This window comes from Monomorium pharaonis, chromosome 7 (genome assembly GCF_013373865.1).
Source record: "Monomorium pharaonis isolate MP-MQ-018 chromosome 7, ASM1337386v2, whole genome shotgun sequence".
Taxonomy (NCBI): domain Eukaryota; kingdom Metazoa; phylum Arthropoda; class Insecta; order Hymenoptera; family Formicidae; genus Monomorium; species Monomorium pharaonis.
In genome coordinates, this window is record NC_050473.1 from 24,330,334 (window position 1) to 24,355,337 (window position 25,004).

The 25,004-nt window shown below is 33.9% G+C and overlaps 1 protein-coding gene across 1 annotated transcript; it reads right to left on the reverse strand.

The window, feature by feature from the left end:
• Window positions 1-888: 888 nt before the first annotated feature.
• Window positions 889-24,597, reverse strand: LOC105835853 (DNA-directed RNA polymerases I, II, and III subunit RPABC3; the record flags this gene model as incomplete). The annotated part of the gene is given in 2 exon segments (XM_028190854.2): window positions 889-1,332; window positions 24,417-24,597. Coding segments are annotated over 2 exon segments (299 nt in total), but the record flags the coding sequence as incomplete, so codon positions are not given.
• Between the last annotated feature and the right edge of the window lie 407 nt (window positions 24,598-25,004).

A 25,004-nucleotide genomic window follows, 5' to 3' on the forward strand; every position in this document is an offset into this window, starting at 1 on the left:
AATGTTATAAAGAGAATATTCTTTTTTAACACAATTTTTTATTAAAACAATTTAAAATACGCACACTTCCAAAAGGATTTGGTATCTTTTCTAGTCTTGTTCTAGTACATTGAAATTGTTCATTTGTTTAACACAAAATCGAAAATCAGGAGTAATAAAACATCGAAGGAATAGATTGCTATCTTAAAAGTAGCAAGTTGATTAGCTAATTACATAGCGGAATATATGTGAATTTACAAGAGCGTGTATGCGAACACGTGAATAAATAAATATGTGTAGGCGAATTTATTATTTAGTAATGTTACAAAAGTCAAGTGGTCTCGAGTCAAGCTCGCGTCGGAATGTGTGGATATCCGCTCGTCGAGAGCAAATCTACACCGCGCATTGTTGCTTTCGAACGGGAATGAGCAAACACGATCACGCACGACACAGATGTATACGCGTGACAATGGATATCTCAAATCATCATCGATGATCATCGTCAAAACTTATAATATCGCTCACATATGCATGTTGTATATTTAGTACCTATTTTTGTTATATTTGTTTCTCGACAGCGCGCTTGATGTACTTTGGGACAATTTGGTTAAAATCCAAGATTTACATTGCTCTTAATATCCCAACTATATAATTGCCACAATTAAATCTTAAATGAAAAGACTGTTTTATTTTTAAAAAACAAAAATCTTGTTTTTATTAAATATTAATTGGGTGGCAATAGAAATTTTATTGGAAATTTTTATTTATTGTATTTATCTTTCAAATTCCTAACTCAAAAATGAAAATTAATAACTTTCCATTCAAGAATAATTTAAATTATTATTATTCCAGATTATCTACAACTTATGACAACTGTAAAATGGAGATTGGTAAATAAGACAAACTTCAACATGAAAAATATTTTTATTTCCTTAACTTTTAGTAATCATAGCAATAGTAAGCTCAAATCATGTGATAATTTAGTTGAAATGTAAAATTATTATATGTAAACTTGTCTGAGTAAATTTTTAAAAAATAAAAGAAAATTTTATGCAACTATTGTTTATTATTGTAATCCATGATTATTATAAAAATAATAATAAATTAGTTGATTATATATATGTATATTATATATTAAAACATGAAATACAAGTTTTTTCGGTGATAAGAGATATATTTGTTGAAAGAAATTTTAAATGATAAAAAATTGACAATGTGTGATAGAAAATCAAAAATCAAAATGCAAGTTTTTTCATTAGTAAATACATATGTTGGTCTATCTCAAAGCCGTGTAAATTGTTCGCATCGCCTTGTAGCCTCATAAGTAGACCCCCGAAAGATACATAGGCTGATCTGGAAGCAAAATAAAAAATTGATGAGTTATAAGTTAATTTACATTATCGTAAAAATATTTACACTATGATATATTTTAATGTAACTTAACATAATAAACATTGTAATTTAAAAATAAGCTGCCTAAAATTAAGCGTATAATCGTAGCTTTTTTTCTTGTTTAAGTTTCAACACTAATTCCTAAACCATCAATATATACATATAATTAAAACTTATTATCTTATAAAAAGATGTTTAAATAACAGCTTTAATCAGGATTCACAACATAAATATTCTCCTGGTATCATTAAATTTCAGGCAATTAAGAACGATCTTCATATTCAAGAAACTTTCCATATTCAAGTTGTCAATAATGCTTTTCCTGGTAGCAGCAGATTTGCGACCGTCATAATTGCAGTGCCGATAGCGGTCGTGTATATAGATTGATCACACAACCAGCTAACCACACTGCCAACATGCCGATCGCTAAAGGAAGTTCTTCCTTTAAACGATTAAGAAAGATGATGTATCTGGTAAATCGATGAATCTTCAAATACTTCGTTCTTCTTCAAACTTGACTAATGGTCATTTTCTTCTTCGTTTTATTTCATTTACGCCTTTATTTAAAAATAAATATATATTTTTAATAATTTAAATATATAATTATATTTAAATATAAATATAATAATAATCATTAAAAATTAGGGTTTTACTGCAATATATTTATTTAATGCATTAGTGATATAATAATCATTAAAAATTACCTTTTATTAAAATCCAATAAAAATTGTAGACAAGTGAAACAATTTGTAGCGCAAACTAGACGGGAGATTAAAAATTAACATGACATCATGGAAGCAATGCAATTTACGTGGAGTAATATTAATTAAACACCGAAATTATCGACTGCGCAGATTCCAATAGTAAAAGAGCAATAAACTTTTTCCATCACTTAAAAAATCAGTTGACTATTACATAATTTTTACAATAATTACGCTTTGAAACTGGACATTTTATGACATGAAAATATATGCAAAAAACAACACAATAACTGTAATATCTTAAAAAATGATAGAATCCTTGTATGTCAACATATCAACATCAAATGTATCTAATTGTGTATTTGAATTATAATTATCTTAATAACGCTTATAAAATGCATTCTATGAAACTCACGACAGTATATTGCAGGAACATACATAAAATTTCACGTGATTTACAAGAGACAGAAGGGAAAATGCGCAAATACTGGAAGGAATACTCGAAGTAGTTTACATACGAAGTATACTACACATGTTACAAAGTTTTCATATCGATTGACCTTGCATCTGTCAAATCCTCAACAGGCACCACACTCCTATAAGAGTCAAATATTTTTAACCAAATTGCATTTCCACTTACATATCCTGATTTTCCTCTTTCTCCTTTTTGTTTTAAAAAGCTATAAAAGGTATCGTGTATTTCTAATCTATAACGTAATAAGTAATTTAATCAAATATAACTATTACAAATACAACTATACACACATACACACACGCATATATATATATATATACACATACATATATACACATATATATATAAGATGTAATATTTTTAAGATATTTAATTTCATTTTCGTGTAATTTTAAAGTTACGTCATACAAGCCTACGAATATGCTTTTAAAATAATCATCTAAAAATTCTATGTTCTTATTCATACCAAAAGCTCTACTCTTTTTTCTAATCATGTTTTCGATTAAATATTCACTTTGAAGTTAAAAAAATGTTTCGCTCCAATAAACAACAATTTGACAGCTTGTTGATTTAACTTTTTTTTGTATCTCTAAGCCTATCAAATATAATCGGTAACAGATAACATGAATGAAAATATATGAAGTAGAAAAAACAAACTGTTGCAATTAAAACTATTAAACTCCATTTGCAAATAAGCAATTTTGAAATTAACGTCTATTCTAATAATTTTTATATTAATTAATAATAATTTTCAGAGAAGACAAATAGAATTCAATACATTATTAAATAATTTTGATACTGTGTGAATGTTTTTCTTCTTATTTACCTGAACACAGGAAAAAACTTCAGAATTATATAATTTACTTATATCTACAAATTAATTACTAATAAAGGCGCTGGTGAAATTAAATGAAGAACGCATTAGATGATTTTTATTGTCATTTGACCATACAATAATATATGACCCTATGTATAAGCAATGCATATGTGTACTTGTGTGTGCGCACAAATTGTCACATACATGAGAAGCTTTGTTACATGAAACGAGTATGCAACAAGCACTCCTCCATTAACAAATCCCTCGTCACGAACAATCGAACGCCATTACACACTTATTCATAGAGAACTGTCATTGCCAAATAAGTCACATTTAAGAAAAACATTTATCAATACAACATACATTCGCTCACGCTTAGTTGCATCCCTTCTTCTGCTAGATAATATATCTCGCAGCGGAATAAAAAAGAGAAAATGGTATGGAGAGCGGCTGCTATTTTGTAGCAGGATTTATTTATTTAAGCACATACATATTGTGCAGTTTTCAAACAAATTTCTCATAAAATAACTTTTTACAGTATGATCAACGTATTTTACAGAACAAATTAATATATTTATAGCTATAAAAATTTCATATTACTCATTCGCCGATATGCATGATCTAAAGTTTAAATTTCAACAAAAGTCAAACGTATTATTGTGCATCAATTATTGTTTAAACTAATTTGATTTTCGTATTGATTACCCATTCAAATACACCACTGATACCTAAAAAATACATGCAAATTTAACTAAAATAATAATTTGCTTCCAGAGAAATACTGTAAATAATATTTTTTAACGTTATACATTTAACATTTACGATATATTATATCTTGCTTTATATTATAATGGTAATAATAATTATTATACTTTAAATAAAAACTTTACAGAGAGATAATAAACATATTTTATCATGTTCTTGCAGCGAGTTACAGAAAAATAACTCGTATGAATTCTATCATAATGATATCGATTATTTTCATTAAAAATTTAAACCAGACATGGAAAGAATAATTAAATTGTAAAATCGCTAAAATTCATTACTGTTCATTATTGTTTTATTAAAATCAAAATCTTAATTCTTATAAACTATTATTATAATCAAATATCTAAAACTACTAAGAAAATTTTAGAGATCTTTCCACTGATTTAAACTATCTCTTCAATCCGGAATGTCACTAATATAAGATCCTGAAAATATCCTACAACATAGAAAAAAAATAGAATTCTCACAAAGATTTTATATTGTGCATTAAAGTGTGCATAGTATAATCATCCCAAGCTTCGTGAGTTTCGGGACAATCTGAAAAATGATACATAAATTTCTTAATATTATTTTCGCTCGTAAGATATCGCGCAATCTGGTATTGATGTCGATTTTCAACCGTGTACACTTATCTATGTTATAACGCTAAAAAGATGACGTCCTGTCACACGATGGCCGCGACAGAAGAGATGTCGTACCAGATAGTGCATTTACAGTATTCAGGGCCCGTGTAAACGCGCATCTGGCACGAGCCCCAACTGCCCTGTAATCTCGTATTGGCTCGCTTCCGCTCTGCTCGCTCTCATGCTCTTTTTACTCGTTAATCTTCGCAGTCTATCCCCCTTTTTCCTCTTTATGCTGCTTTCCAATGTATCCTTCCTCGTATCAAATTGCAATAACGTCGCAATGTCTCTTTTACTACGACATTAATAATAAAGTATTTCATTAGATTAATAAATAAATTTTCGCTAATCGCAATTAATTTGTGTGTGTGTTAAAAATGTAAACACTTATGTAATGAAATACAAGTTACGCGATTATTTCTAACATGTAATTAGATCTTCACGGCATAATCAAAAGAAACTTGCTTGATATCAATGATTATAACTGTCATCTGCTCGATTAAGTTAGGCAATCAAAATTCTTCACACAAATGTCTTCAAGACAACATGATAAAAATGGCGACTCTGAGTTAAGAGTTTCTCGAACGCGCCGTGTCGTCCAGAAAGATGTCAGCTGATGCTATTTTCCTCTCGGAACGCGAAACGAGAAGAGAACGACGCTGCTAATAATAGCAGCCACTGTCCCCGGTGCCACGACGCTTCAGCGTCGGGATGCGTTGTGCTAGCGTGATCTGTTTATGCACCCTGACGGAGTCGGTGCAACTCCATACGATGCTTTTAGACAGCTAATTCTTTCATAGATGCCGCAGTGCGTCCCAAGGACATTACGAGTCACCGATGTTACGATAACTTTCGAGTTTAAGAGAAACATCTCGTTTAAATTAATTTAATCTTTACACTTTTTTCAACAGAAATTTTAATCAAAATAAAATCGTGTTATCTTGATAATATAATTATTGTAGATTCAAAAAAAATTTTGTTTGATTGGGTTCAGAAAAATAGCTATATGATATAAATAGTCCATACAACGTGTTTCAACGTAAAACTAATGTGTGTGTGTGTGTGTGTGTGCGTGCGTGCGTGCGTGCGTGCGTGCGTGCGTGCGTGCGTGCGTGCGTGCGTGCGTGCGTGCGTGCGTGCGTGCGTGCGTGCGTGCGTGCGTGCGTGCGTGCGTGCGTGCGTGCGTGCGTGCGTGCGTGCGTGCGTGCGTGCGTGCGTGCGTGCGTGCGTGCGTGCGTGCGTGCGTGCGTGCGTGCGTGCGTGCGTGCGTGCGTGCGTGCGTGCGTGCGTGCGTGCGTGCGTGCGTGCGTGCGTGCGTGCGTGTGTGTGTGTATTAATATATTCTTCCATCCACATACAATTTGAAATTTGCCTTCTTATCACAAAATAATTCATCAATATAAATAATTTAACAGCATTTTTCATTATAAACCTAATTGATTTACGAACTTGTAATTTCACATTGTCTTACGCTTAAACTGATTTAGTATTGGAAAGAAGGAAGTACCGTGCAATAAACAAACAATTTATTATCTGTCACCGATTATTTTAACCCGATCATGTGTTTTCACAATAATATGACATCACACAGAATTATGAGACTATTCACGTATAAATTTAAAGGGAAAAAGGTGGCCGCTATATGCTCGAATATAAGACCCTTATCCTTTTATCCTTTAGATCACAAAAAACGATATCAAGTGCTCGATTTTTAAAAACGCGATTATCAGATTGGATTTAATTTTGATCACACAAATTTGAGAAAACATTTCATTGCACTATTGTTATTTTCAGTGTTTAAAAAAGTCCATTCAGATATGCATCACGGATGCAGTAATCGTGATATTACGCTACGATCTTGGAAGAGATTTAATTATTAATTTTTCAAAGATTTTCCACCGATGACCGAGAGCGCCGAGAGATTGACTGACATAAAAACTGCGCTTGAGATTGCCGCAGGAAAATTATTCGCAGTTGCACTTTGAAACTCATCTTCTACCAAAGTCAAAAGAGCGACCACCGTGCTGTTGCGTGTCGACATCACTTATTCCCTGTGATTAACCAGCGGTAACTGCGGCACCGCGCGGGTGCAACTGCATCAGGGAAATGTCGGGCGTGGGGAGTAGGGCCGGTTGCCGAATTGCAGTCGATCGGTAGCCGTTTTAGACACGCGGAGCGGATTGCACAATCGCGTACTCGTGTGACCTTGCCTAGTTTGCAACAGGTGCATCGCGCGATCCAAAATTATCCCCTGGCGCGGCAGGTGATTCCGTTTAACCGGTTGCGCATCGTGACCTTCTGTGCACAGTCGAGACAATCGGATATGTCAAAACGCATCATTTCGTCGACAGAATTGATGACAGAACGGAATTGATGATTAATCGCAATTTGCGAAAAAAAAAAACACGAGACAAGAGTTCAAAATCGCAGATTGTTTCACAACAAGAAAACGCAGCGAGAAACGCAGTGAAAAATGTAACGAAGTAATGCACTAGCGGCGACTTTCCACGAGACGCGTGTTTCATCGCCATTCGTGAAAAGAACCAGAGAGACAATTGCGATTTACGAGTGTACACACGTACAGTCGAACTGTTCTAGAGCAATAACGTTACACAATCACGACCTTGGATCGTGAGCGCGGAATTTATCGTGCCAAGTAAATCTCCGCGCTCGCGGAATAGAAATCGATCTCGGAAAGTATAGCGCGCGCGCGCGCGCGGTATCGATTTGCATTTGCGGAATCGGTCCAACGTTCAATCTGCAACATTGAATATAACTGTAGAGTTGGATACACCATTCAAGACTACTCCAAAGTGAAGAGACGATGTTTAATGACTCTTTAAGATCGACGCCTTCCGTACGAAGCGATGCGAAGAAAAAGATGATTTCGATTTCTCACGATATAATTTTACTGACGTTACACCAACGTGAACGAACGAAATCCTTTCGTCAATCGATGGTATAATTTCCGGGATGATCACGCGTCGAAGAAAATTGTGCAAAATTGTCATTACATATCACGTAGGAATAGCATGCGACTCGCGTGCGATACGCGCAACGACTAAGCGACGACTAGAGCTGCTTGCGCGAGTCGGCCTAGAGCAGGAGCATGAGCTAGTCACTGCAACGGCAGCGCTAGCTAACCACTAACAGCAAGCGAAGTAGAAACAGTTCGACATTTCCAGTCGCACCAGACGTTATACAATCCGCGTGCGTACATCCTCTCGACTGTCTCGTTGCTCACGTACGAATCCGCGTGCCAAAAGTTTGACATTCTCGTAAAAGATGTCTAAGAGAGGGATATGTCTGCTATGAAACTATGAATAATTCGATCATTATAGATATATTTTGATATTATATAATTCATAACCTGCAAATACATTTCGATTTTTTCTTTTCTAAAAGGGAAAAGGGAAGATTGCGAATAATCTACATCGAACAAATCATAGATATCGATAAATTCAAAACATAAAAAATATACTTGACAAAAACATATACAAGCATAAACTTACAAGTAAAATGTCTCATTTCTCGATAAAAATTTCAACTTTGAATCGTATTTGAATAATATTTGGGAAAAGAAGAGATTTTATATATATATATATATATATATATATATATATATATATATATAAAGATATTAAAAAATTAACTTCGAATTTACTAAACTTTACTAATAAAAACTAACTTCGGATCACTAAATTTCAATGTGCTCTAAAAAAATCTTATGCCCGTCATTATTTTCACTCCATCATTACACACGCGTTAATCAACTTAACGTTGAGGTGAAAAAGAAGATGCATATAAAATTGTATTATATATGGATTGTATTTCCTAATTTCAACGCGTCTATTTTATTCCGGGAATACCAGATGACACTTTGGCAACTGTGCAATATAATAAGAATTAAGATAAATTGAAATAGAATACAACGAAGAACCGAGGTTAAAGGAAGAATAAGAGAACCGAAACAATGGCGACGTACATGGTGGAAAATCCAAAGCGACGTTCGCTTCGGCGGTAACGATATAATTGGACCACTTTGCCGTTAAACGAGCTTAACGATCGATTCTGCCGTGTTACCACGATGCACACCGTGCCTTCCACAGATCCAGTCAGATCGTCATGATGACGGATCCTCCCGACATCATTACGTCGTGACAATCGCTAGCGACAATAGCAACAGCGCCTCGCTCTTTTTGATAGAATATACATAACGATAAATTCAATGACAAGAATAAATCAAATCGATTGATTATGCGCGTTAACAAACAAAACGTTAAGCTCTCAATGTCAATCACACCGAGTCCTAGCGGGAAAAGTAGCGTGTAATAAAAATGGCATCTCGACAATATTATCATATTGCAAAAGAATGCAGTATGAATAAAAAAGTTTTGAAAATATTAAAAGGACAAACACATCTGTTGTCTTCGAAATCAAAATTGCAGACAGTAATTTAGTTATTTAGATAAGTAAAATATTCGCAGCACTGCCATCTCAAAATAAGATCCTAACTATTATATATATATATAAATGTGATTTTATTAACTAAACCTACTAATGATCTGACTAAATTTCGAAATTGTTCAACGTCCTTCAATAGTGATACATTTTTTTCTAAAATGTGATATAATTTTAGATATACCAAACCGATATTAAACATTTTCTGTGCAATTAGAATTAAAAAAAAAACAGCTAAATCTCGATTTTCCTGGCCGTGATATAAAAAGGCGATACGAGTACATTAGAACGTAAATTTCGCAATGTGACTTTAATTCTACCTCATTACCGATACTAATCACTATCTACAACTATTCGAGAGAACTCGAAACGAAGAGAAAATACGCGACGAGACCGCACGGCGAACTAAGCAGGACTAACGTGAACGATCCAGATAAGTGCCGCGTCGCACGATTATGCAATTGCGTGGCCGAAAAAGCTATGCCAAGATGCGTGGCGCTCGGCCACACACGCCCCATCATTCGCTTAACCTCGAAACATTATCGCGTAGCCAGAGAACATGCGACGTGCCAGCACCGGGGTTGGTTCCGTTATTATCGGGGTTGCGAAAAAGCCCAGGATTACTTGGCTCATCCTAAACGAATACACCGACGAAGGTTTCTCGTGGGTGACCTTTGGGTATTGCATCGAGCTGTTATTTTCGAAGTCACTTCTATCGCGCGGTATAAAAAAGTCCTTTATTGTTTTTCAATTAAATTAATTAATTAAATATTCGTGTTACGTTTTTAAAATATGACTTTCGCATTTATTGAATAAAATTGTGACAACGTATCTAATAAATTAGTCACTTACTTTTTAATATAATATTCCTAAATCTATATCTATTAATTTAATGTAATAAAAAAACAACTGTATGTATAAAAATTTATCCTTAATTAAAAAACTATCTTCGAAACTAGCACGAAAATCTTTCCCAGCAGTCGATTAAATAAAATGTTATCGGATCCAATTGATCGCGATGCGACGCACAGTTCGAATCGCTTTATCATCCAAGTCGCAGATTATGCTAGAATTCGGTTTGCATAAAATTAATTTATACTGTCAACTACCACTATATTATTTTGCAAATCTGAATATCTTTTACTAAATTCATAGTAAATATCCACTTCTGTTCATATTTCTTGATCTCTCTTTCTCTCACTCACTCCCTCGCTCATAGACATTATATACAATTTGCGAGCACATTTTTTCCACAATTTTAAATAAAGATATAGCCTCCTTTATATCTATACATTACAGACTACGCTCAATCTTGACAATATAATATGCTGTATCGTGTTACGTTGATAAATCAACATTAAAAAATAATAAAATTAAACGAACAAGCAGCAAAACATGAGCAGCTAAAAACGAACAGAATTTTTATCAGTTATTTTAAGTACCTTCAAGAAAGAATAATATCTAGAATATAGTATAAATATTTTTACACATTATACAAATTAAAATTTCAAAATATTAATCAAAACAAATTAAGATACGTAGTTTAATTACTATTGCGAAAAAAATAAAGAAATAAACGCTCGAGAATGAATGAAGAGGAAATGAGTCGAGTAAATTGTAGAATTTGATTATTTTTTGCGATTTCGGATTTGTTCTACTAAATTGCATAGTCAATGATACCGATAATAACGAAACACATGTAATCGATCAAATACCATATTCCTTAGCGTTGATCAATCAAATCGCTTATTTCTTTTTTTTTAACTTGTACGTGAGATACCGTCTCTACGAAACGATCGATCGGTAGGTTGACTGGAGGCACGGACGCGTCCAATAATGAGCCTATACTCTCGTGCGAATTTCCACGGACCGCGGCCAGGTGACCTTCGTCGCGTTATCGCGCGTATAATTGTTGCTAATTATCGAGCGCATGCCATTACGCACGCACGTGCATTTTCGCGACTAATCGAGTGCAACGGAATAGCGGCGAACGTTTCATTACTATAACATACGAGTTCTTCCCGAAAAGTAATACCACTCATCATATCTTACATTAAAAGAAAATACCTCTTTTGTTATCTGAGAATAATCTATTCACCGAAAGCGATTATTAATCTTTACAGGCATAACTTTATCTGTAGTATCGTTCCCTTATTTTATTGGACACATACAATTCAACAACACATACTGCCTCTTGCACTAAGATATAATAATATAATTTAATTAAGAAAATAATGTAACTTTCCCAAATAATTTCTTGAAGATTACATTAAAAGCAGATAAAGATAAAAACTGACATTTATTTTAATGTCAATGTATCAAATTTTATATTATAAAACATAAACTTTCCCATTTCAGTTATCTTTGAAATTTTCTTGACGGTTATCACAGCATAAAGTAGAAAACTGTTATTATCTATAATTAGACCTGAATACGTATGGAATTACAAGTCATTGAATTTATAAAAGATTGAGTTGTTCCCACGCAATGGAAAATGTTTACAAAATTTACAACAATCTCGTCGAGCATATCGAAATACATATTTCTGACTCGAAAGGATAACTTCGACGGAAATTTCCATATGACTGACAATAGCTTTCTACGAATAAATTGAAATATCGAATTATGGTTACTTATTTTACAGAAAATTACGAATTGTCATTGATCTTTAAAACTAAATTCAAAAATTAATTCATAAAATTCTTAAGAATTCTTGTTAAGAAAAAAAAAAGATTTTAGAGTGGTTTGAAGTGGCTTAATGCAAAATCAAGTGATCGAGTTTCTCAATGTCGAGTCGATGAGAACAATCGCGCGAAACGTACGCTTACGCAACAAATGCATTACTCTCGAGGTGCTCCGACATGAGATGTCTTCGAAAGAATGCAATGCGCAACAAACGAGAAGTAGCAGTAATTAGTAAAAGTAGTAATAAATGAAAAAGAATCGAAGAGTCTGCGACAGGTGGGTGGGTGGATCGAGGGGCGACGAGGGAGCAACATGCACTCTCCCTTGGCACGAAAGAATGTAGAGACCTGGCTGGGTCGACTTAATCTTAGACAGCTACCACTACCGCATCATCGTCGCACACTATCACCCGTTGCTACTACTACCACTGTAGTGCCGTTAGTAGTCCTCATCGTCGTCGTTGTCGTCGTCATCGTCATCGTCGTGGATTGTCATTTTCGTCACTAGCGAACACTACGCGAGGCGACGCGACACGTCGCTCTGTCTGACATGGTGTAAACGAGCCTTTAAGTCTCGCCATCTCACATCGCGGCAGTCGCGACAGACACGGCACACGCGACACAACGCCAGGAACCGGGGAGCACACCTGCGCGCGCGCGCTGCCTCCACCGTTTTCTCGGTCGCGGCCCGTTTGTCCCCGTCACGATACCTCCCCTGCCCTCCATCCCGCGACCCCTTCTTCCTTCCGTCTCTCTTCTCCTGCGGTCGAACAGCCGCTCCCTACTCGCGCGCGCGCGCGGCTAGGGTATCGCGGAGGGGTCGAAGAGGCACCTTTAGCTTGCCTCGTCTCCCCTCGTGCCCTCCTCCCTCCTCCTCCTCCTCCTCCTTCTCCTCCTTGTGTACCTCATCCTCCTACGCCACTCTAACACACGCGCACTCGAGAGAGTCGATTATTATCGTTCAGAACCGGGAGCTCTCCTACTACACGATGTAACGAGAGAGAGAGAGAGAGAGAGAGAGAGAGAGAGAGAGAGAGAGAGAGAGAGAGAGAGAGAGAGAGAGAAAGAGAGAGAGAATGGTAACATGGCAGTCGACCGTCAAACGCGAGCACTGATTATGTAAGAAAAGACCAAGGAAATAAACTTGATGTGCTTCGTAATAGGTAGCTGCACACAAATTTGCATATTACACCGTTCTCGCAACTATTGTTAAATACCATCCTTATTTTCTCAGAAAAAAATTATTGTGACAATAATATAGTAATTATATAAAAGTATATTGTAGCAAAGTGTAGGATTAAAAGAAAAGATATATATTTTTTTTCCATTTTGGACTGGTCGTGCATTGCACCCGAATTATCTCGCTTGTTTGCTATCTGTTCACATTGCGATTATACACCACACGAGAGAAACGTGCTTATCTGGCGAAATTGTCTTTATCGCGACGTGTGATGGTGATGCGGTAAGAGATGCATATGTGTAGGATAGACGTATTAGTCAGGCTAAATATCATTGTTATGTAATTAAGAGCCGGTGCACAATACGTTACATGTTCTTTGGCTACGTCATTCAATGCAGCGTGTATAATGAAGCTATTCTTGGTTTACCGTCGTGCAGTTTAAGCGCAGTTAATTGATAGTATGTCGCGTATCCAAAATAATTAAATACGCAAAACAAAAACTAAAAAGAAAAGCAAATTCTATTTTGACAATCGCGAAAACAGTAAAGGCGCAGCATTAAAAATCCGACTATTTGACTGGCCACTTGACTGGCAAGTCTCTTCTCGATATATGCGCGATGCTCTCTCTCTGGTAACCAAAAACTTTTCTACTTGTACGTCGGACATACCACAAATGCAGAGGAATGGTTGAAGGGGGGTTGAAGCAACACGTGGCGGTCGGGGCGCGTAGCTGCGATCGCTCGCTTGCAAAACAAAGTTCCCGTAACTGCTGCGCGCTCAATGTCACGGTTTCACATTATCACGATATCGCGTGTAGGAAATGCAACATGTGAAAAAATTATAGTGCTAATAACGTAAAATCTGAGTTATAATAATATAGCATAATAATAGAAAGCATTGATTTTTTATCTGAAAATATTAAAAAATGACCTGTTTGTTAAAAATAACTTGTAAAATGAATATAGAGAAAATGAATATAAACGAATGAAGATATATATGTAAATGATATAATAGTATGTAAAATGTATAAAATAAATTATGTAAAAGAAAATGTAACACGATGCAATGTAAAATAATAAATAAGGCGTATCAAAGTTATTTTAAAAACGTAATAATTCTAATTGTCATCAATTTGATAAATTCAAAATGGATAAAAGCTCCTTTGTTTATAAGCAAACTTTTTAAATTAAAAATATATGACACGCGGCGTTTCGACCTCAAGTTCGGATCCTTATCAAGTGTAATTGAACCGAAACAAAAGTTAATTTATCCTCATAATTAATAAAATAACTATAGATTAACTATATAATATAAAGGTAAAGAAAATGATATTACTACTTTATAAAATATAAACAAGTATTGATGTATAATACAGTTGATGCGAGAGTCTCAAGCACTATGAATGCTAATGATTGAGAGCGAAGCGTATCTTTGCCCTTATTAATTCCTCTTAATTGCGCGAAGAATGATATTTCACCATTATATGACAATCCACTTGACACATAACCATAGCTATTCCCTATTTTCTCATAACTTTCCTGAAAATTATGCCCATAAAGATAAAATGGCTTCATTTGATAATTGACAAAAAAAATCACGTCAAATCTATTTACTCATAAAATATTTTATTTTTATTTTATCTGCATAAAACTTTTACTAAATATATCTCGCTGCTTCTAAATATTGTGATAAAATTAATTAAAATTTCTATCAAAAATGAACCATCTGTTATTATTCATAGCCTGATAAGAATTGCACATAAAATTTCTAAAACATTTCCGAATATCGTTAAATTTCAGGAATTACATCCATGTAATAACTTAAGTAAAAATTAAAACAAAAATGTAATAAAAATTTTCTCGCGCAAATGACAATAATATATCACCATTTCGATAATATGGTTATAGCAAGAAACTCAGAAAACATAAAAATCACAAAAACAGAACAAGAAAGAAGACAGGGGATGGATGGTATCGATCCAAAACTTTTACTCTCATCTCTGTCTGTGAGCACAATAGACATAAAGACGCTCACGCGCTTGTTGACCTTGAGTGACATTAAAGATGCAATAATTATTAAAAATAAAGAACTGAAGGTGATTCTATATAAAGTTAATAATTACACAAACATAACAATTTTTGCTCATTATTAATGTTCATTGATCGATATGTACATCTATCACAATATACAAATCGACCAATCTCTAAGTGTAAATTCAGTATAATAGTTTCAGTATATTTTTATACAACGAGGGATTAAACTGTGTTTTCTCAATTTCAAAATTAATATATTCAAATGCGTGAGATATCAACAAAAAAATATCACATTTATCAAAATATCATAAAGCAATGATACCTCAATTTCATATGCTTCTTAAGGTAATTACTAAATAGATAGCAAGAGAATAGCTGACCTTCGCAGTCAACCGAGAATGATTCTTCTAATCCAAATGATATCGAGTCGGAAGTCGATTATGTACCAACCTGGCCTGACTGTGAATGCAACAACGTGGACTCTTCCGCTTATTCGGGGAAAGTGGGGACGCGAGAACGGTCCCCCGTCAGGGGTTGACCTAATTCCAGTCACTAGGTTAGCCTCTGACTGTCTGACCTTTCCCCAGGAGCGATCCCGGCGAGGATGCGCGCGTGAACGCGTATTGAAACTAGAGATCTCTAGTTTCAACGAACATACACACGTATCTATTTGTGTATATTTCTCGTATCCTGGACTTTACTACTGGAATAATAACCAGCGCGTGAAAATGGAAAAGTACACGAGTAAAATGAAAAGAATTAATTTAAACTATTAGATTCTATATTCCTTTCAAAATTTTGTTTTCAAATAAAGTTCTCTCTCTGTAATTGAAGATATATTACCAATTTTTAAATTTTCTTGAAATAAATATATTTTATATTTAAATAGTTAAATAGTTATTGGCCCTTTGTTATAGTTTAAATATTTGGGAATCGTAAAGACACGTTCATAAAGATAAAATATTATCTTGTATTTCTGTCGGCAAAATTTTTATCATATAAACTCTAAAAAAATATAAATAAAATAATAAAAATTAATCTTCAAGACGCTATTCGATAAATGTAAACGAAACAAAATAACATAAAACTGAAAATGAGAAAACTATAAATGGGCATAGCTCATGGTAAATGCGAGTAGGTGTGCACACGAGGGAGGTGTTCGCCAGGCAAGTGTGGGCTGACTCCGAGGGGATAGACGAAACTGGGTCACCCCTGGGAACTGGAGGGAGCCTGGCTCGTATCCGGGTAAACCAGAGAGCCTGCGAGTGTTGTCGGCAACTCGGTACAACACCTACAGTAGTATCGAGAAAGGGAATTACCTGCTCAAGAGTTCCTCTTTCAGTTTACCTATTAATCAACTTTCAACTGATCTTTCGTGTTACCGTTCAAACCTTGCAATAATTAAATCTCCTACATATTGGGAAAAAAATTATTTTTTCCATTATATTTGGAAACGGCAAAATAATTATCCTATCATAGTCTCATGCATATATATAAAAATATAATTAAATAATTTACAATAAAAAAGTGATTACTGTGTTGTATTGTACGTCGATCATGTCTCTTGAGATTAGTTATTAGAATGAGAAATAATACTCAATTCAGTCACGAGATATTTTTACGCCCTGTAATTTAGTAACTGAAGCCGACTCCCCTTTTGCAACGAATGACGTCGACATCAGTTTAAACGTACATGATTGAACAGAGTCAATGTATCGCTCGCAAACGTTATAACGCGAATTTGTTAAATTATCTTGATAATGCTTTGATACGCGTCTCGCTGATATTCTTGATTTTTTCAATTATTTAAAAACGTTCTAAAATACTCGCATTTATATCTCGCTTATCGTTATAATCATTAAATTAATATATTTCATAAAACATATTAAAGATTTTTTCTTAAGTAAATCATGATATTGTTATTCGCACCAAATTTAATTGTTGCATAATCTCTGTAAGAAAGATTTTAGATTTTATAGTTAAGCTTTACTAGTTATCAATATTTTTATAATATTATATTTATTATTAAACCACATGCCGTAACTTAAACACATCATAATTTAACAAAGTTCACGTAATTTCCGTATTTTTTCGAGCTTTAATATTCATTAACAATAATTGTTAAAAAATTTGAAAGATTTTAAATAGAGCATCCAAGTCGAATCAGCTGTTGACAAACACAACACGCACCGCAATTGCGTAATACACGCGTTACGTGACGCGATGAGTATAGCTCTCTTCCTCTTCCCGCAACTTCGTTGTACGTGTAATTATTCATACAATCTCTGAAGTACAAGGCTACGAAAGAGTAGACTGTTGGTTCGCAAAGAACGCACTATCGCAACAATACGGGTCAGAGCTACACACGTGCGCGCGCGCGCACGCACGCACGCACGCACAGAAATATATGGCCTGTAGTATATGCTTTAAAGAAAAAACTATTTTCTCGCTCGAATTTAGTAAAGACATTAAAATGAGAAAACTCAGAATAATACAAAGGCGTATTACGAAAATTAACCCTTAACACCCTATTTTACCAATCACATCTCATTTTAATAATTACAATGCGGTAATTAACAAGAGATTATAAACAATATTCTTATTGTTTATGTAAATCCTAATATTTAAAAAAATTTAATATTATATAACTATTGCATTTTTAAAATTAGTAAGCCACAATAATGTAAATGAGAAAATAGACTGAGAAAAGGACAAATGTAATTACTAATGTAACACAAATCATAAAATCTAAAATCTAAACCGTAAAGAGTTAACACGTATTAGAGAGTTTGATCGCGACGTCACCTCGAATATACCGGGTCAGCAGGACACTCGGTGCATACCTGTCAGTATCATGCCAATAACATGCACGTAACACTCGCACGCATCACGAAAAGGAGAAGGCAATGTTTTTACACGTCGGTTGCCAAAAATGCAGCATGCTACAATTCTCTGCTCCACGATTTTACGTAACGCAGCAGTTCCGTGACAGTTGTCCGCCCGAGTTTTCTCGCTGCGGCGCAACGTCGGATGACGTGGCGGTTAAATTTTCCGTAGAGTCCGCTGCATATACGTACGCAGTTTTCCGACACGGTCCTAGACTGCTCCTCGCGATATTAAGAAATATATATGACCATGGAATGGCGATCGACATGACTCACAAGGCAGAAAAGCTACGAAACATGTTGTGCATATGAATGTATAATGTATAGTGGGCACGATTTAGCCGCCTACAAACACATAAGACTTGAACGTAATCACGCATAATCAAAGAGTCAATTTTTCTATGATACAAATTTAAAATATAAATTAAGACTGCAGTTAAAATTAATTGTAATACTGAAATTAGAAAATGAGTTCAATTTCACCCTCCCCCCCTCTCTCTCTACATGCTAGAAGACATATTTAATAGGAAGAATGGTATTTATAGAAAAAAAATGTTAAATATATGTATATATAAAACAACCAAATACAATAATTTAGAGATAAATTAAATTTAGAGAAATAAAATTGACAGATTTCTCGTTTAACAATTCAATGTTATATTTCCTGGCTGCCTATTATGCACTTGTAAAGAAATTTCAAATTACATTCAAGAGTCAATTATGCGTATTATAAACAATTGAGAATATCTCCATAGTATTCAATTAATAAACTAGATTTACACTCAAGTATCGCGGAAACTCCGACGAAAAATCAAGCAGCGTACAACTATAACTAGACGGAAAAGATTCTCCTAAGCCCGGGTGTCAGCTGATTGGTCGTTCTCCCCTCTTTCCCCGACGTCAGCTGATTTTGACAGCCCGGGCGACCTTGCACGTCCTAGCCGAAGTATCGACCAATCAGAAAGCGTTTCACCATGCGCACGCGTCTGCACTAATCCTGATCAGCTGACTCTCGCGGAGCCCGCATCCTCGGTGAAATCGAGGAAATTTGAGCTACAGGTTCTCAGTCCTATAAGACACTCTAATAACTAATTCAACATCAAATAACGACAAGACAAAATTGTATCTCAATCTGAGAAAAAAACAAATATTTTCTTTAATTTATCCTGCTGTCTGCATTGTTTATGCATTTTGTCAATGTTTATAATTTATTGGAAATTTTATTATTAATGGAAATGTTAATATAATATAAAATTATAAATAACTGTAAACAAAATTTTATATATATATATATACATATACACATATGACTTTTGAAATAACTTTTTACAACAAAAAATACAAACAAAATTTGAGTGATAATCTAATATTAATAAAACGTCCCAAAAAATAAGCAAACATAACAATTACATAATTATATTTTCAAATTTCAAATTTCTTTCAGAAAGGATCGCATCGCGACGATAGGGTGCATGTGTACCTGCGCATTGCCGGAGCATTAGCTATATCCATTCCAGGGGCTCGAGCTACTCCGATCAATAATTCGTTTCCCAGCTGTCACGCCCCTCGCAGACGAATGAACAAACGAATAAACGCAATACGAAAATTATATACTATAATTATAGTACAATAGTGTATTATTTAATCTTATCAAAGTCAAAATAATCACGTTAAAATTTTTCCACGATAATTGCAAAACGTTTGCATACACTAAACTTAAAAAAAAAGTACGACACAAGATACTTACTATCGGACTTCATTTTTATATAAATAAAATTATTTTATCATAATGAAAATTATCCAATCGAATCTATTCATATTAGAGCTAACGTCATTAAACGTCACGTTTTTCCTAACGTTATTTAATCTCATAAACATATCTCGTAACTACAAATTACCAGAAACGCCATCTCTTGAAAAAGGACCAAAGACTTTTGTGTACCCATCTTCAATCAGATGACAATATCTAAAACCAACTTTGAATTATCTATAATTCGTGTTATAGATTCAAGATAGAATTCTATAATTTCATATGCCATGTAAAAAGATATTTAAAAAGCCAGAATACATATATAAAATACATAGCACGCAAAATTATAAATAAAATTCTATCCTGAACATCTGACAACGAAAGTACGGATAACGTAAAGTAAGCCTTAAAATGACCTAAAAATGACGGGCGATGCTGTATTTTCGACAAGTACAAGTAGATTTCTTCTCAACGGGAGAACGTAGGAAGTCAACTGTAAGAGAACTTTATGATTACTCGATAAAATGAGACTTTCGATCTAGTCTATCCCTTTCGGCGGCTTTTCTTGGTGAATACTCTCGACTTTTCAACTTTTGCCAGTCGGGTTGCTAATGCCCCCAGAAAACTGAGATACCACCAGCTGTGTTCACCCGCTTCATTACCTACCGAGTGAACGCAGAGTGGCTCCCTGTCCTCCGAAAGCTCTCGTTCCGCTGATCTTTCTCATATGTGCACTCTTTTACCGACCGGATTGTGTATAATCGTCACACCACATCTACCTATCGCGAATCTTCACATATCTCAACGTGAAACATTGTATTGTTTCTGCCAAATACGCCACATAAAGTCGAGATCTTCCCTCAATATTATTATCAAAATTTCAAATTAAATGACTATTTAATACGACTAGACCAGAAAAACAAAAATTACAAAAATGTCCTATTATTTAAATAAAGAAAACTATACCCTAGCTGCTTCACTACTCTCAAAATAATGGTTAGTCATCTACGAACTTTAATTGGCCCTATGTTTGTTACCATTTACCCACACTATATATAAAATAAAATATATAATACTATACACATAAAAACATATAATAACTAGACTGCAAAGAGTGCGGTTTGAAAAGCGTCACAAATTAAAATATGTAGAATAGCATACTTTGAAAAGAGATAACTCAATCTAGTTGTTAGAAAAACATACATTGATGATGGTACAGCAGCTTTCTTTTTCTAATTTGTGGCGCGTTTCGGCCTGAAAGAGACGCGGACGTGTAATCATTACACATCTATGATATTATATATTTTTAAAATATGGCTGCGATACTTTTTTACTTTCGTCGTCAGAAAATTACTACACACATACACACACACACACACACACACACACACACAAAATTAAATATCTAGAGCTTGCTGACACAGCTGCTTGTTACAGCTATTGAATCTTGAATACCGGAAAATATCGTTCATCCTGTCTGCGATAGAGTTGATGATCAATTGCAAAAAATAGAAAAAAAAATTAGCTAAGAAATTATCGTACAAAAACCATTATCGCGTATCAGACATTAAGTAACAGACATATAGTGCAGACTCGTCTGATTACACATGACGTATTCCACTTGACAACTTTGAGTCAGTGTGTAAGTTGAAAGCAATCAGGAAGTATAAATCTTGAACTTCTAACACATTTAACGCGACATAAAATGTATATGTATATATCCGTGCTGAATTCTATATAATAAAATAAAATCTTCTATATAATGAAATATATTAATTCAAAACTTTTCTTTTCTAATGTTATATCACATACAATTTGTTTTATCATTTATATCTTGTTAAAAAAATTTTCTTGATATTCAAATTAAAAATATGTGTAAAAATATTAAACAAAAGCAGATAGAATACAGAAAATACTGTAAGTAAACGTGAACAAAATATATTAGGAAAACCAAAAGATCGACACGTATCGTTTAAAAGTTTTCGTTCATTAAAACTTTCATGTCTAAAATTAAAGAACCAATGATCTAAACTTTTCAGTTGTAATTTTTCGATACTCAAGATAATCCAGGAAGTATATAAACTTATTTTAACATCTTATACTTGACACTTATAAGATTGCAACATAAAAATTTTGTTAACTTATCCTAAATTACATACAATTAAGTGTATATTAAGTTTTAACTGACGATGAAACAAAAACTTACGGCGCGTTAAAGAACGAGCTAATTAAAACGTTAAACGTTAATCTAAGCATTACGAAGAAGTGTTACATAATGACGTATTCGATAAATAATTCCACACTTACATGGTCGATTTAAAGCACCTAACAGACTCGAATGTTTAAAGTACGCGTCATTATCTCTCTTCCCATTCTCTCTTATCGTGGCGTCTACAACGCTACGTTCTTTAATAGCGTCAACAGAGCGCGGCACGTTTTGCGCGCAACAGTGGCACAACCTGCGGCGAAATCAACGGGGCGATACGACCAATACGACCGACGCGACCAATGTGACCGACGCGCGACGTCGCGGCCACGTTTCAAGGTCAATGCGATAAGTCGGTCAAATGATGGGGTTATCGTGTAATTCCGCATTTCGTTCGGCACGTTTAAATGGAAAGTCCAACACTTGCGTGTAACCTCTGTTCAATTAAAAACTAATTTTTAATTAATAAAATTCCATTTTTTTTTAATTCATTATCCATGATACTTGTTTGCTAGAATAATACAATTTTAACTTTTGTTTCTAACGTAAACATGATAATTTTTATAAGTATTACTTCTCATATACAATTAGTGTGAATTTTTGACATCCGGTGACTTGATCTCTTTACAATTATTGTGCCACATTCATATTTTTGTAATAGAAATATACAAATAATTTAAAAAATGCGTTTAAAAAATAGTAAGTCCATAGTTCATGAATGACGAAGCTAAAAATGGCCTATCCGATGACGCACTATTTCGGCGTGCTCAGCCAATCGTGCCAAGGTTTGGGCAATTGCGTATCACATATAATTCACACAACAACCTTTAACTTTACTGTCATTCAATTACTATATTAACATTATTATAACATTTCTTTAAAGTGTCCTTAGAGTATTACTAATATTTTTCTGACATTAATACTATTGTAGGTGTCCATCAACATAATTAAGAATTTTGTTAAAATTTTTTTCCACTTTACAAATTGCAACGTATTAGAATAATGAACTAAAATAACCATGTTTTAATGTAAAAAATCTCTTTTATATCTTATTTTAAATATTATTTGAAAAGCATTCTAGCGAATTAAAGATAGTTCGTAAAAACTATTTCGTTTGATATTTATATTAAAAAGTTAATATTGAGAGCATATTACATTTATTTAACATTAACTTATTTACAGCATAATTTTATTTATCAATCAACTGTTAATCAATCAAAAAATTGTCTGCAACATTTGACGTTGCTTATACTTTTTCTATCTCCTCTTATTCTATTCTCCTCCGTCATTGACTAATTACATAAGAATGCTCAACGTATAAACGATGTTGGTAGTACCGCTTCTCAATCCGGTCAAGAGACCTTGTTTAGAGCGATAACAGACAACAACAGAAAGAAAGAGAGAGAGAGAGAGAGAGAGAGAGAGAGAGAGAGAGAGAGAGAGAGCCAATTCTCGCCAATTTCTCTGCAAACGGCGTAGAAAGTTGTTTTCGGAAGCTCACGCGGCTTCATTGAGAGCGCTTGGAAACGAGCCAATAGGAGATCGCACAGCAGAAAGTTTGTCGCACATCGATATGTCGTTCGAATGACATTACGTCGTCGTGACGTGCTTCTATGCGTATAATATCCGATATACCTAGTCAGCGTATGGTGCATCCGAGCAGAATCAAATTAACGCAGAACGTACATAAATAACAACGATAAATAATCAACAATATTGTATAAGAACATTTTCAAACGATATGAGTAACTCACGCAATTGCGTATATGTGCGAGATTCTGCTCGGACATAAAAACTAAGGAGTGTTGATTCATTTGCACTGCAAGATTTTTAGACACACACACACACATATATATATATATATATATGCGTGTATACTCATATAATGTATAATAAAAAATGACTAAAGTCAAAAATAACCTAATAAGATACGATTAATATAAGAATGTATTTTAAGTAATATACTTATTCACATTTTGCTTAAAAGTTAAGATATGCATTATAATTTTGAATATTTCCATATAATTACACAAATTATTACCACATTGTTACAAAAAACATGATACTGTAACGAATTGCATTATTTATCTATTCTCATGTATCAATCGCTATACATTACGGTCGCGTCTACTATCAAAATAATACAAGATCTCAAGGTAAAATCGTAATCGCAATAACAAATATTGCAAAGTGCAAACAAATTTTTTTTAATTATCAATAAGATATATTTCAGTAGTAAGATCAATCTGAGACTTGACTTTTGATTTTAACTATCAATATCTTGGTTGAAAGAAATACATCACAAAATATAAATTTAGTAATTTTTGCAAATATTTTTTTACCAATAAATCTTGCTAAATACATAGAAGTAAATTAGATTAAATTTTTCCAAAAAATAAAAAATTAATTTTCAGACTGATCTTACACACTTAACGATATACAAGTAAACAACGGCTACTTACAATCTGCTACTGGGCTCATTATTGGCTTCGTCGCCTTCAATTCGATACACCTTGCCGGACATAACATATTCAAAACTGTCCGCCCTGGAACCACCTTCCTGTTCTATAGGATTCCACTCGTTACCATCTGGATATCCATCCTCACGTAACGTCGTCGCCAACACAAGACGGAATTTATCTCCTAAAAACACAATGACATTTTGTTACACGCGTAAGATCTTATAAAGTTTTCGTGCATTAAATAATCTTTGCTTTCTACATTTTTTCTGGTACACATAAAAAAATATCCTAATTACAAGTAAAATAAATTTTATAAAAATTTGCAATTTTTGAAGTATATTATTATAGAGAAGTTATAAAAATTGTTAATAGACATTTATTAGTGTAAACATAATTGCAGTTGTCACGGAAATAAATTGTTATTTCTTAAATATCTAATATATTAAAAATACAATTTTCAAATAAAAAAATTAATCTCTTGTAAAATCAAAAGAATTAAATACACGAAAATTGGAAGAATTATATCGGTTCGTTGTTTCAATAACCACCTAGTAGCACATTTTATTTGCGTCGTAATACCGGATGCCT